The 14,937-nt window shown below is 43.9% G+C and overlaps 1 protein-coding gene across 7 annotated transcripts in view; it reads right to left on the minus strand.

The window, feature by feature from the left end:
- Positions 1-13,866: 13,866 nt before the first annotated feature.
- Positions 13,867-14,937, minus strand: part of Rmnd1 (required for meiotic nuclear division 1 homolog) — a 30,658-nt gene continuing 29,587 nt past the window's right edge. For all 7 annotated transcript variants that reach the window (XM_029482477.1, XM_021173770.1, XM_029482475.1 and 4 more), the window contains 2 exons: positions 14,569-14,685; positions 13,867-14,199 (listed from right to left, as the gene is read on the minus strand). In XM_029482477.1, coding sequence (XP_029338337.1) covers positions 14,167-14,199; positions 14,569-14,685 — 150 coding nt within the window. In that variant the 3' untranslated portion in view covers positions 13,867-14,166. The remainder of the gene's footprint in view (positions 14,200-14,568; positions 14,686-14,937) is intronic.

Genomic DNA, 14,937 nt, shown 5'->3' on the forward strand with positions numbered 1-14,937 from the left:
AGCTTTGTGGTGCTTTGCGCTGTGTGTGCATTTGGACAGGACGATACTCTGGTTGACTTTTGGCCTCTTGAGGATCTGGTGAAGTAGAGTCAAGAGTTGCCATCCTGTGGGGTGTGTTAAAGGGAGATCCTGAAACAGGTAATATGGCGGGGGAATTGGAATGCCCTGATTGAACCTTCTTAAGGGTTTAAAGTTGACTTTTTATGTTTCCGTTTTGCTAGAAGTTGTGTTTCAGGTAGTACAGTTTTATCCCTTTTGCATGCTTGAGTTAGTGGTTTACTTTACATAGCTTAGATTTTTACGCTTGTTTGTAAATAAGTGCTGGCAGCTAACACTTGGCTTGCCAGCACAGAAGTCTGTAAGGACCTTGATGCCAAACCCGTTTGGTTTTGAAAGTCAGACTCCTAGCACAAAGCTGTACACTGACTCTGCGTCCTAGAAACCTTGAGTGAATGTGCTTAGCAATCCAGTTGTATGTACACCTACTGGTGACTAATTTCTTCGAGGATGTAAACATCTGTGTAACTGTAGTGTTGCCCAGTGTGAGTAACAGATCCAGTGGATACCTGCCTTGAACTTTCCTAGCTTTTGATCGGCTAGATGAATGACTTGTAGAGTGCTTAAATGTCTGCGTCCACAAGTCCACGAACGAGTCCTGACCGTGACCTGCGAGTTCTAGGACATTATCAGTAAAACAGCAGTGCTGTCCTTCACACTGGCACGCTATTTCCTTTAGAAAGAGACCAAAATGAATGTGATTTGTTGTGTAGAGAGAGTCATGATTAAGGTTTTTAGGTCCTTCATTCTTTCAAGTTGAGATTGTGGAGTTCTTTGTGAGGTGGTTTGATGGAAGAACGTCTTTGAGGCTGCTTTGGAACTTGTCACAATTCTATTTCCTTTGAGGTGCTGGGATTGGATTATAAGGGTGTACCACATACCATCTCTCTTGAGTCTTAAAGAATAGTTTGTCAGCACTTTGTAACAGTTTCACAGAACAACCTTGTGGTAAGCTCTTACTCTGGTTCTAAAGACTTGTGCTAAGAGCACATCCCTGTTCCCTCAGGACCTGCTGGAGCAATATGTTGTCTAGAGCATCTTGGTCTCCATAGGAGCTGCTGCTCAGATCGGAACTGGGCTGTTTTGCTGCTAGCTAGTTCTCAAGTCATAGCCAGCCTGCTTGACTTGCACCAAATATGCAGGGTGTTTTGGTTTTTAGTTCCCATTGTGGCTTAGTAGCTTAAGGGGACTGTGTGGGCTCCGTGTGTTTTCTCCTAGCGTGTCTAAGTGGAAGCATTCACATAGCAAGGCTGGGGAAGAGCAGCCCTTGCAGAGAAGGACCAGTTAGTGCAGCCCAGGACAATGCCAAGGGCACTCCTTCCCTCTCTAGGAAGTCTGCTTGACACAAGAGGCACGCCTGCCCCAAGTTGAATAGAAACTTGTCAGTTTATTGCTGATTTGGTATTTTGAAAATACATCTAGTAAATTGGGAGCTCAAGCTAGTTTAATTTGAAACAATACTAACAATCTGAGTGTATTTATCAGGAAAAAAAGTTATGAGTATTCTGTGGAGTCTTGTAGATTAAAGATTTGGTTTGTGTTGTGCAGAAATACTGCCATAAAACCAGGCATTTATTTGCATGTTTGGAAGAGAATAGTTCCAGTGTGACAGGGACAGTGGACAAAAAAATTAGTAGTTCAGTACTTACCCTTTAAACCCATGGTTTTGGTGAAAACTTGGTGAATTGTGTGTGCTAAGGTTGGAGGTAGGATTTCCTTTAGACATTGGTAAGAAAAGTTAACAGGAAGAGCTCGGCCATAAAGGTGACCAGAATCCAGTGCTGCCTTCCATTAGATGTTATGAAGGGTGTCCTGTTGAGTAACCTCTTAAATTAGGACAATGGTATGCTTTTGCATGTTGGACTTCAGAGTGTATGTGGCATGCCATGCCCGTTAGTGCTTTGAGATGGGGTCTTTCTGTATGGTCCTGAACGGCCTGGAATGCACTGTGTAGACCCAGCTGGCCTTGAACTTAGAGATCTGCTTCTGCTTCCTGAGTGCAGGGATCAAAAGGCTAGCATGCCTGTCTCATGCCCTCTGTTATATAATAAACATATGTTGGGAAAGATACATTAGCCAAATATGGCACATACCTGTAATCAGCTGTCAGGTTGAGGCAGCAGCATTGCTGTGGGTTTGAGGCCAGCCAGGGTTACAGAACAAGATCCAGTCTTAAAACAAAAAACAATAAACCCCACAAACAGAGCAGACACAAAACCAAGTAGTTTTAAGACTGCTATACTTATTTCATTGGCTGTATCATAGAAGTGTTAGGAACTACCAGTTAGGGGTTGGTTGTTGCTTACATCACTGTCCTTCGAGATGAATTGCCTATGCTTCAGAGAGCTGCAGTAGTTAAGGGCATGCAAGTCTGTGAGAACTCACTGTAATGCTAAGGAATGAAAATACTGTGCGGCGTGCATGGGGGTATGCTGCAGCCCATGTTTGGGAAGCAGAGGAATGCTTTGGGTCCATCCACATTTAGGGTTCTGTAGGGTTGTGAGGATCAAACTCAGGTCATTAGGCTTGCACAGGCGACTCTGCCCTGCTGAGCCACATCTTAAATTCTCTGTGTTTGTTTATTGTGCGCTCACTGAAGTCCGAGGTGTCAAATCTCTGGAGCTTAAGTTAGGGAATAGTAGTTAGCTACTTGCTGTGGGTGCTGGGAACTGAGTTGTTCTTTGCAAGAGGAGTCTGTACTCCTAACCTGAGCTGTCTTTCCAGCCCTTTTTATTATTTTTTGAGAAGGGTCTCATATAGCCCAGGTGGGCCTGGAACTTGCCATGTTCTCTGGATTGTTGGGTCCTTTGGCTTTTCTTCCCTGGTGCCAGAATGAAAGATGCATGTTATCTGTAAAATTGATGGAACTGTCTTGCATTTACTTCATGACCCCAAATGAAATAGGGATCCCAGTCTGAGGAAACATTCATTTTTGCTGCTGTAAACCAGGCCAACATAATTAAGATAATAGTAAGGCATATGTTTTTCACACAGTTTTTGTGGTCAGGTATCGGAGTAGTGAGCTGAGAGAGAGGCTCTGTGACAGGGTCTTTCAGTCAGGTTATTGTGGCTGCTGAATCTGCTTCCATGGTGCTTCGCTGTGTCTAGCTAGTTGGTTGGCAGGCCCCAGTTCTTCTTGGATTGCTAAATGTCCTGGTGTGGTTGGTGTTCCCCAAGAACTAGACTTTTAAGCCCCAGTGAAGAAACAGCCATACACTGGTAGAGTCTGTCAGTGCCGTCTAGTGGCAGTGCAGAGCACAAGCCTGGCCTGACAGTAGGCGGGAAATAAGTCTCTCCATGGAGTAGTTTAATAGCTGGCTCAGTTCTAGGTTACTCCAGTTCCTAGATGGATTAGGATGGGATCAGATACCTAGCTGAAGTCATTCAGTGAGTAATTAATTAGTTGATTAAGTCAGTTTTTCTTTTCCTTTAAGGGCTCAACCTTAACTGTAAAAGGAAACTCAAAGAAGCTAATTACTTCCCCTAAGGTCTGATTCAGTCTTTGAAAAGTAAACTGTTCTGACCTTTATCATGAATAATCTGATTGTGATGAGAGAGTTGGCTGGCAATTGTTTTTTAATCGTTACTAAACAAGGTACAGTGAAGATCACTTACCTAGTCTACAAGTCTGCAGGCTTCTGATGTTCAGCTTTGAGTGAGTGTGTGTATCTGTGTGTCTGTAGAATATAAATACATATGTATATGTATGTACACATATAATTTAAATATGTTTAAAGGACTTCTGCATACTTATGTGCTTGGGCATCTGTTGCCTCTGTAGTCCACAAGAGGGCATTGGATTCCTTGGAATTTGCATCACTGAATCATCTCTGCTCTGTGGATTTTTTTTTTTTTTAAGATTTNTTTATTTATTATATGTAAGTACACTGTAGCTGTCTTCAGACACTCCAGAAGAGGGCGCCAGATCTCGTTGCGGATGGTTGTGAGCCACCATGTGGTTGCTGGGATTTGAACTCTGGACCTTCGGAAGAGCAGTCGGGTGCTCTTACCCACTGAGCCATCTCACCAGCCCAGGATTTATTTTTAATTATGTATATGTATATATATGTCTGTTACTTTCCTGTTGCTGTGATAAGATATCATGACCAGAACTAAAGGAAGAAAATTTATTTTGGCTTAGGGCTCCAGAGGTAGAGTTTACAGCAGCAGGGGAGGCATATCAGGGAATCAGGCAGCTGAATGCCAGAACAGGAAGCTGACAGATCACATCTCAGTCACACACAGAAAGCAGAGAAAGTAAGCTGGAGGTGAGGGGGAAACTCGAAGCTTGCCCCCAACACATGTTTCATTTAGTAAGACTCTAACCCAGAAGGATTCGGAACTTTCTCAGACAGCACCACCAGTGTGAGCACTGTTGCACTACATGTCCTGTGGGGACAGCACCACAGTGTGTGTTTGTATGTGAACATGTGTAAGTGCAGGTGCCGTCAGAGTCCAGAGGAATGGGGGGTGAAAAAAGCTATGGCCTGCCTTTTACACTGAGATGACTGGTACTGGGGATTGAACATAGCCCCTGTGTGTACTAGGCTAGTGTGTGTTACTGAGATAAATCCTAGTTCTTTTACCTTTTATTTTGAGATAGGGTCTTGCTAGATTTCTCCTACAGGTAGCTAACAGTACATGGTTTAGGTTACCACCCAGCTTTAAGTGGTGTGAAATTTTCATAGAAATGTTTTATTTATTCATTCATTCATTGACAAATTCTCATTACATATCTGCGACAGTCTCTGCCTCCCATGTGCCTGGGATTATAGCAGTAGACCACCATGTCCATTGTAAACTTTTAACTATAGAATTATTTCTAGGACTGGTTTTTTGCTTACTGATATAAAGAAAAGATAGAGACTCTGCTGTTAGTAATGTAGGTGAATCTTAGTCTCTCTTCCCAGTTCTCTTTGACCTTTCTAAGTAATACATGAGAAACCATAGATTATTTTGTATTTGTTTGCTTTTGGTTTTTAGAGATCAGGTTTCTCTGTGTAACAACCCTGACTGTTCTGGAGTTTGCTGTGTAGACCAGGCTGGACTTGAACTCAGAAAGATCCGCTTGCCTCTGCCTCCTAAGTGCTGGGATTAAAGATGTGTGCTGGTATCACCGGCTTATTTTGTATTATTACATGACAGGCTCTTTGCCACTGGGAACCTTGTTCTTCTTTTCTTCTTTTGTTTTCTCTTTGTTTTTTGCATGTGCCACCATGCCCAGTGCCTTTTTTAAAAAAAATTGTGAGATGGTTTTGCCTGGGACTTCATGTATGGGCCTGTCCTTGCCTGGGAGTGTTGGGATCGCTCTCACCGTCTGCCACACTTTGTAAACTTTGTGATACCTGTTCCCTCTTAACCCTTTTGCCGCCCTCCCTCCCACTGAACGGGCTTTGAAACTCTGTTGCCAAAGATGACCTTGAACTTTGAAGCTTCAGGATCCTGCTTCCACCTCCCAAGTGCTTGGATTACAGGTGTACATTGCCACTACCCCCAGTTTATAGGGTGCTGGAGATCTAATCCAGGGTGTCCTCCCCTGCTAGACAATCACTCCACCTATCAATGAAAATAAGACTCTACCCCTAAATGTAGGTTACTCTGTTTTGTATTTTGTAACCCTTAACCTCTGTAAGCTTGAGTGAGCTTTTGTAAACTGCTGGTACTTGAAAGGCTTAACAGCTTGTAGTTGAAGAGTTAAGGCTGGGACACCTAAGATTTTTCTCACTAGAGCTGAATGGGAAAGTGAATCTAGGTATAGGTTATAGGTTGTGTGTGTGCTTGCTTGCGTGTTAATGTGTGCACACATTTGTGTATGCATGTGTTTAGCCTTGCTCTTTTGTTTGTTTGTTTGTTTGTTCCAAGACAGGGTTTCTCTGTATAGCTCTGGCTGTCCTGGAACTCACTTTGTAGACCAGACTGGCCTCGAACTCAGAAATCTGCCTGCCTCAGCCTTCCCAGAGCTGGGATTAAAGGCATGCGCCACCACGCCCGGCTTAGGCTTGCTCTTAAAGATGCACTGGGGAGAGACAGTGAGAATGTAGTGCATAGTTTCTAGTCTACAGATGTGCTGTGGTACACTAGATAAAGCTGGTATGGAAACAGACTCCTGAAGAGGAGGTGTGCAAATGGAATTTTAGTTGGGTGACACCTACATTGAGTTGTTACTTTTATTGGTAAGTTGCCATCATAAGCTACTTGGTCCTGGAATGTCTATTTCTGTGATTTCTCTTAGATCTGTGTGGTCCACTCCAGTAGCCAAATCACACAGGTACAAATGGCAGGACGGATACCACAGAGCATTTCTACCACAGCAGAATCCCCCTTGAATGGAGCTGCTGTGAAGTCATGTTTGACTCACCTATGTTTTGGTGTGGGCCGTTCTGGGAGTGGTAGTGGTTGGTATTTATGAACAGTGGAGTCAGTATTTTATATTGTAGTTAAGGCTTTGTGGGCTGGGGAGATGACTCAGCGTTTGCTTTGCGAGCTTGAGGACTTGTAGCTCTGCAACACCCACCTAAAAGTTGTATGCCTCACTGCTAGTGTTTGGCTGGCCAGCCGCTGGAGCCCAGATAAAGTGACCATTTCAGGAAACAAGGTGAAGTGCTGCTCAGATGGCTCATCATGTAAAAGAGCTTGCTTTTAGCAAGCCTGGTAAACTGAGTTCAATTCCTGGAGCCATGTGAGATGGTTTGTCTATGCTTGGCCCAGGGAGTGGCACTATTAGGAGGTATGGCCTTACTGGAGTAGGTGTGTCACTGGGCATGGGCTTTAAGACCTTCACCCTAGCTGCCAGACCTTCACCCTAGCTGCCTGGAAGCCAGTATTATGCTAGCAGCCTTCATTCACATGAAGATGAAGAACTCTCAGCTGCACCATGCCTACCTGGATGCTGCCAGGCTCCTGTTTTGATGATAATGGACTGAACCTCTGAACCTGTAAGCCAGCCCCAATTAAATGTTGTCCTTCGAAGAATTGCCTTGGTCATGGTGTCTGTTTGCCACAGTAAAGCCCATGGAAAGGTGGAAGGAAATAACTGACCCTACAAAGTTGTTCTCTAACTCCTGAATGTTTGCTGTGATGCACAGGCACCAGGCACAGGAAACAAGAAGGAAAAGGCTTTGCATTTGCATCTGGTCTGGAATTGTGCTATATTTTATACATTGTTTAATCTCTTAAACTTCATTTTTTTTTTATTTCCAACAGGGATAAATTTATCAAGATTGTGTGAAGTAAGTCAGTACAATTTGGGGGGTGATTATCTAGCACAGTACCTCAATAAATGATAGTGTTCATTAATAAACTTCTGAAATAAGTGACTTTCTATATAAACAACTTCATATTGTATATACAATAAAGTTGATTTTTCTTTCCATGTGCAGTCTTGTTAATTTCAACTCCGTGTGTGTGTGTGTACATGAGAGAGAGAGAGAGACACTAATCCAGCTAAATAGGATGAGTGATATATCCAAATTAGAACAAAATTTTGTAGGTTGTCCCATATACCTTAGGCTAGTCTCAAACTTACTATATACCCTAGTCTAGTCTTTATGTTTAAAACAAAGACATTTTTTAGCCCGTGTGTATCAGTATTCTCCCTCTCTCTCTCTCTTTTTTTTTTTTTTTTGAGACAGGGTTTCTCTGTGTAGCCCTGGCTGTCCTAGAACTCACTCTGTAGACCAGGCTGGACTCGAATTCAGAAATCCTCCTGAGTGCTGGGACTAAAGGCATGCGCCACCATGCCCGGCTATATCAGTATTCTCTTACAAGTATTTCTGTACACTCTTTATGTACTTGGTGCCCAGAGGCCAGATGAGGGTGTCCTATCCTCTGGAACTGGAGTTCAAGATTGTTGTGAGCTGCTGTGTGGGTGCTGGGAACTGAGTCTGGTCCTCAAAGCAGCAAGTGCTCTTACCCTGATCTTCTCCTGCCTCATTGACTTCTGGTCACCCTGTTGTACTTTCCAAGTGTTAGAGGATTTCAGGTTCATAAAGCCTTTGCCTGGCACATGTTCAGTAGTTCAAGATTGGTTTTATTTTCTTCCTGTGCTGGAGATTGAGCCCTGGGCCTTGTGGAAAAGTGCTGTATCACTAAGCTACACTCTAGACCACAAGTGGTTTAAGAAGTGAAATTTTTAGATTAAAAATATATAAGGTTTATTATTTATGTGTATGAATATCTTACCTGTGTGTATGCATGTGCATGATGGGTGTGTCTGGTGCCCTTTGGGCAGAAAAGCATTGGGTGTTTGCACCTGAACTTGGGTCCTCTGCAAGAGCAACAAGTGCTTTCAACTTCTGGCCCTATCGATTTTTAAGGGTATCAATTTTATGAGGGAATTACCTACATGTGTGCACGTGTACCACATGTGTGCCTGGTGCTCCAGGTCAGCCTCGGAATGCTCTGGTACAGGAGTTACAGATGGTTGTGAGTTGACTTGTGGGTGCTGCAAACTGACCTGAAGTCCTTACCTGAGGTAAGAGTTCTCTTAGCTGCTGAGCCATCTCTCAGTCCCCTGCATGCCCTCCCCACCCTGTTGAGGCAGGGTCTAGTAGCCCAGGTTGTCCCGAAATTTACTTTGTAGTCTAGGATACTGTTGAACTCTCCTACCTTGACTTGCCAAGTGCTTGGATCACAGCTCCAGTGCCCTGCTGAAGTACTAATGTAGTTATTAAATAGTACATTTGTTTTTATTTTATTTTTGAGACAGGGTCTCACTGGTATCCCTTGCTGTTCTGGAACTCACTATGTAGACCAGTCTGGCCTCAAATTCAGAGATCCACTGAGTTTAATCCCTCCAGAGCACAGGGATTAAAAGATGTGTTCCACTAAAAAAAAATGCGTTACACTAAGCCCTGGCTGTGACTAGAATTTGTAAATGAAAATCACAAGATTGTAAGATTGCTACACATTTTCAACCAATTGATTATTTTTTTTTCTAAGCCTCCTGTAGCTCCAGCTGGTCTAGAGCTCACCTATGTAGGCAGGAATGACCTGAGCTGTGCTGCTCCTGCTCCATCCTTCTAAGTGCTGACATTCTAGGTGTTGCCGCCAGGGCTGTTTGATGTGGTACTGAGAGTGAAGGCAGAGCTTTGCGTTAGTAGGCAAACACTGCGCTGGTGTTTCCTTAGTCCCACCAGTGTTTTGGTTTGAGGGTGCAGGTGTGCTCTAGCAGGAATCTCCTGAGTGAGCTACAGCTCCCTGTTGGTGATCCCATCTGGTAACTGGCATTCTGTTCCTGTTGGCAGTAAGGTAAGGTAAGTCCATTTCATTTATATTTTCCACCTGTGGGTTTTTTGGAGGGTGTGTGTGTGAGTCCCACAGTAAATGAGACACATCTGTACATCCTCTGATGATAATTTTGTTTGTGACAGTAGCTGTTGTTTGGTAGAAGAGTATAGAAGTAATTTTATGGGGAGGTTTCTCCCCTCTCCATCCAGCCCATAGAGTTCCTCAATAAAAAAGACAGAAACCTGGTATTTTTACTAACAAGCTATAAGCCTAAATGGGCAGGCTCCTAAGGTATTTATAACACAGCCCAGCCATAGGCCCTGTGGACATTGCCAACTGAGTCTTGCTGAGTTTGCTCTTGATCGTCCATCCTGCCTCATGGTCGTCATCTTCCCTGCCTTTTCCCCTAGTGATTCCTACTGAGGTCCCCTGCTCCATCTCAAGTCCTGCCTTCCTCTCCTGCCCAGTCACAGCTTCTAGCCTTTTATTATCCAGGCAGAGATTATGGGAGAGCATTCTTGACAGCACATTGGCCAATGCAGCACCCATGTCTGCAACCTGAACTTGGCCACAACTCAGCATTTGGATTCACAGCACACAAGACCAGCCCCAGGAGAGGCTGGTGTGCCTGTAGCCATTGAGGCAGGGGCTAAGAGGAGGGGTCTGAAGATTGGTGGGCTTGTTCTTGCAGGATTTTCACATTTCTGAGGCAAGAGAGCTGCTGCATCCTGGGAAAACCCAGGGACACACTGAGGAGAGAGGATCACAAAATTAGAGGACATAATTGCCATGTGGTGCCCAGAAGGAAAACTGAGTGATCAGAACTCAGTCCTCGTGCCTTTATATGAAGATCAGTCCTGAGCTAGGGATGGTTTAGATTTGAATGGAAGCACATTGCTCTTCTTAGTTTGCTGCCCTCTGTAAGACTTCAGCTGATACCAGCCAGCATCCCCTCAGCCTACTCTCTTCAATAGCAATATTTAAAGATGGTCACTGTTATAAGCAGATTCTAGTTTTGTATGGGAGCAAAGTTAGAAATTTAAAAGCTATGTGTTTGTAGTTTTAAAATTCAAATGGTGATATCTGTTTAGTCAGCTTAGTCCCTGTCCCCTAAAGCTCATTGCTTAGTGGTTTCCTCTTCATTGTCTGTAAGCTTTGCGAGGCAGTGGGGCACCTGTCTCGGCTTTCCCATGACTTCTTGGAGTTGAGAGTAATATATACAGATTTGTAGCCAGGGGGTGGTGGCACATGCCTTTAATCCCTGCACTTGAGAGGCAGAGGGCAGCCTGGTCTACAGAATGTGTTCTAGGACAGCCAGGGCTACAGAAGAGAAACCCTGTCCTGATCTCGTCCTCCCCCCCCCCCCCATACAAAGTACACCAAGAAAGCACTGTAATTAACTCCCGTGCATAAGATTGATGGGGGCCTCATGTAGAGATGCCCTAAAAACTTTTTTTTGAGCTTACTCTGAAGAGGTAGTCTGTTTTATATTTGAGTGTTTTTTGATAATTGCACAAGAACAGAACCATCAGTTAAGCATCACCAATCGGATTAAAAGACTCAGTGTTAGAGCACTGCTTTAAAAGTTTCAACGGGGCTGCTGGTCTCTAGCTCTGATCTCAACATGGCTGTCCTGTGGGTTTAGAGATGAAGCTCAGCTGGCAGGAGTACCTGCTTAGCATGTATGAAGTTCCGGGTTCTGATAGCCAGCACTGCACATGGTGATGGTAATGAGCTTGAAAACAACCTGCAATCTCTGGCACCACGTTGAGGAAAAGTGGGAGGAGATCTTGAAAATTTGGTTTCTTTTTAACCTTGGAATTAGAATGCTTTTAAAAAAGTATTGTATGTGTATTAAGCATTTTGACTACATGTATGTATATACCCTGCATGCCTGCCTGGTTCCTGTAGAGGCTAGTGGTGTAGCGTCTCTTGGAACTGGAATTGAGCCATCTTTCTGGCCCCAGAATCACAGACTTCGGTCCTTGGATTATATTCATAGTTAACTTGATCATAGCTTAATATTATACTAACCACTGACCTCCCAGCAGCGTTTTTTTGAAGCAAGATCCCAGGTAGGTGGCCATCAATGTTCAAATATGCTGGTCTTACCTGGCCAAAATTACTGACTTAGGGATTTACGTATGCTAGAACGCACACAATCACTGAACTACATCCCCAATGAGCTAGATCATTAGCAAATCTCTTCAGGGCTGGAGAGATGGCTCAGAAGTTAAGAGCACTGGCTGCTCTCTTCCAGAGGTCCTGAGTTCAATTCCCAGCAGCCACATGGTAGCTTATAACCATCTATAATCAGGTCTGGCGCTCCCTTCTGGCCTGTAGGCATACAATATATTCATAAATAAGTTTTTAAAAGATTTTATTTAGCCGGGCATGGTGGTACACGCCTTTAATCCTAGCACTCTGGAGGCAGAGGCAGGCGGATTTCTGTTCAGACCAGAAGAGGGCATCAGATCTCATTACAGGTGGTTGTGAGGCACCATGTGGTTGCTGGGATTTGAACTCGGAACCTTTGGAAGAGCAGTTGGTGCTCTTACTCACTGAGCCATCTCACCAGCCCATAAATAATCTTAAAAACATATATACATATATGTACATATACATCACTTTCTAGATGAGAACACAGGGTGCAGAGAGGGGTCTTGACCTGCCCCAGTAGATGGAAACACCACAGCAAATGTGATTCTGTTTGGTGTTAACCCTTGACTTCTCACAGTGATACAAATGTGATAAGAGTCCAGTCCCAGAAAGGCTTGAGTTTTTGGTTTTGTTCTTGAGGTACTAAGTCTAAAGTTGCTTGCCTGCGTTTCAGTTTCTCAAGACAGGGTTTCTCTGCCTTGGGTGTTCTAGAACTTACTCTGTAGACCAGGCTGGCCTCAAATTCAGAGATCCCATCTGCCTCGACCTCCCCAGTGCTTCGATTAAAGGCGTGTGCCACACTCCCCCCCCCCCCAACCAGGCTAAAGTAGTTTTTCTTTATGAGCATATGTTAGATGTCATGATGGGTTGCACTGTGACAGTTACACTAGCTAAAAAATTTGTTTTGCTTGTGTATAACTAAAAATTTTAAATGCTTAGTTGAAAAGATACTGATTTTTGCTATCACACTGAAAGTCTATCATTACTGCTTTTATAGTGCCACCTTTAAGCTGTAAAGTGGGATGCAATACCTTAAAACTTTGTCTATCATGGTTCGTTGAAATACAGAACCATTCTCATTCTGCATTATTTATTTCTTTTGCTACTGCTTTTGTATTTTTCCCCATAAAACTTTATCCAAATAAATGTTTATGAAAATCTGCTTTTTTTTTTTTTTTTGCAACATTTAAAAATGTTAACTTTTGCTGGGCAGTGGTGGTGCACACCTTTAATCCCAGCACTCAGGAGGCAGAGGCAGGTGGATTTCTGAGCCTGGTCTACAGAGTGAGTTCCAGGACAGCCAGGGCTACACAGAGAAACCCTGTCTCAGAAAAAAAAAAAAAAAAAAGTTGTCAGACCTTCCGGTACCATAGTTTTTCTGCCTTACTAAAATTGTTACCATTTCTGTTTAAATAGCACCTGTCATTTACTGGAATTTGAAGTCAACGTTTTTGGTAATGCACCTCTTAACAGATTTTCTGGTCTTGTTCAAAAAGGCTATACTCACCAATTTGTCCTTTTCCTCAGCCCGTTTGAAGCCTAGCAGCAGACCCATGTAGGGTAGCTGAGAGATGCTGCTGTTTTTACACTCACGGCAGGCTTGTGACAGCTGGCTCATGATGCTACTACTACACCTTGGGAAACTTGGGTTCCCTTGGGTTATAGGGATTGCAGTGGGGTCCCCAGCATCTCTACAGAGCTGGAAAGAAAGGCCACACACTCGCCTTGGCAGCACTAGCAAGTACAACATCAGCAAGATGTCACCGAATGTGTATTCTCCGGTGTAGTCAGCCAAGGCACAACATGAATGCTCCATTGTAGTGTATGCAAAGTAGTACTGGATGAGTGTACACACACACACACACACACACACACACATACACACATGAACGGTGGGATCTTGGCAGAGTCGGGATGGGGGGCAGAGCTATGACTAAAAATAAGACCATGAAGGTCATTATGTCCTTAATTTTATGTGTTTGTGATATGAGTGATACATGAGACATGCACATAATATAGTGTGTGTGTAGGGAGACCGACTTTGTCAATGTTACAGATAGAAAATGTATTACTGCCAAAACAACATACATCTCGTAACACAAGTGTTTGTATGGCTTGTAAGCCAGGGCCATGATTCCAGAGTTTTAAGAATGGTATCAAGTGGCGCACGCCTTTAATCCCAGCACTTGGGAGGCAGAGGCAGGCGAATTTCTGAGTTCAAGGCCAGCCTGGTCTACAAAGTGAGTTCCAGGACAGCCAGGACTACACAGAGAAACTCTGAAAACCAAAAAAAAAAAAAAGAATGGTATCGAAAGTTGGCCTAGTCACTCTTTTTCCTTTAGAACTTTGAGTATATTGACCCAAACACCATACTCTGAACTTTTATTCAGGTAGCAACATAATTAAGAGCTGAAAGGATCATTATGTCATTTGTGTGTTTTATTTTGAGACAGTCCTGCTGTGTTATTGTTGGCCTCAAACTGGGCAGTCTGCCTCTGCTTTTTCAGTGCAGAGATGAGTGGGTTTCCCTGTGCAGTCCAGGGCTGTTCTGGAACTCTGGATCTTCCTGCTTCAGCTTGCTGAGATCCTAGGTGTGTCCGCTGCGCACTGGCAGTCCCTGACTTAGAGGGTAGAGGAAGAGTGAGCAGTAGTGAACGCTGGCTTTGCTGGCTCAGAGCTTGGCTTCTCTCTCACCAGAGCGGTGCTGTCATGATGACAAGGTCAGAAGAAGACCCTCCCCAGCTCAAACATCACCTTAGGGAAACACAGAGTGAGAGTTACTGCTTCTTGTGGTGGAACTGAATTTCATGTTCTAAGAAAAAGGGGTTTTCCTCGGCCCACAAACCCCTGGTGATTCTTCACTGTGTCAGGTTGACATAAGTAATAGCACAGCAGTGAAGCCATTGACTGAAGGCTGCGGTTAGTGATGTGGCCCTGCCTTCTCACAAGACTGCAGGGCTGAGGCGCAGGTAGGCGAGTAGGTGTTAGGCTCCACATGGCAAACTTACAATGAAAAGGAGCCAATGCCGTCTTTAAAATTCGGGACCTCACTTAATGCGTTTGCACACTAGTGTAGTCATCCGATGCAAGCACTAGGGAGGAGAGCCCGGGGCTGCTGCTGACCTCAATGGTGATGAGGATGACGATCATCCACTCCAAGCGGAGTGCTCGCTTCTCATTGAGGTGATTCCGCATTAGGTCTGTAAGTTCCATGCAGTGCTGAAGTTTTTCGTTCATGACCTGCACGAAAGAGAAAACAGGTAAGATATGCTAGGTCATCAAGTCCTCTAAGATGACCAGCGGTTAGCAAAGGGTGTTTAATGACTCCATCTAGAAACATTTTTGTAATGTCATTTTGTTTTATTGTGTATGTTTATGAATGTACATGTGCATAGATGCCTGTGGGGGCCAGTTTGTACTAAGCTTTTGTGAGCTAGCTATATGGGTGCTAGGATCTGTTTTTTTTTTTTTTTTTTTTTTTTTTTTTTTTTT

The sequence above is a fragment of the Mus caroli genome, chromosome 10 (genome assembly GCF_900094665.2).
Source record: "Mus caroli chromosome 10, CAROLI_EIJ_v1.1, whole genome shotgun sequence".
NCBI classification, from domain to species: domain Eukaryota; kingdom Metazoa; phylum Chordata; class Mammalia; order Rodentia; family Muridae; genus Mus; species Mus caroli.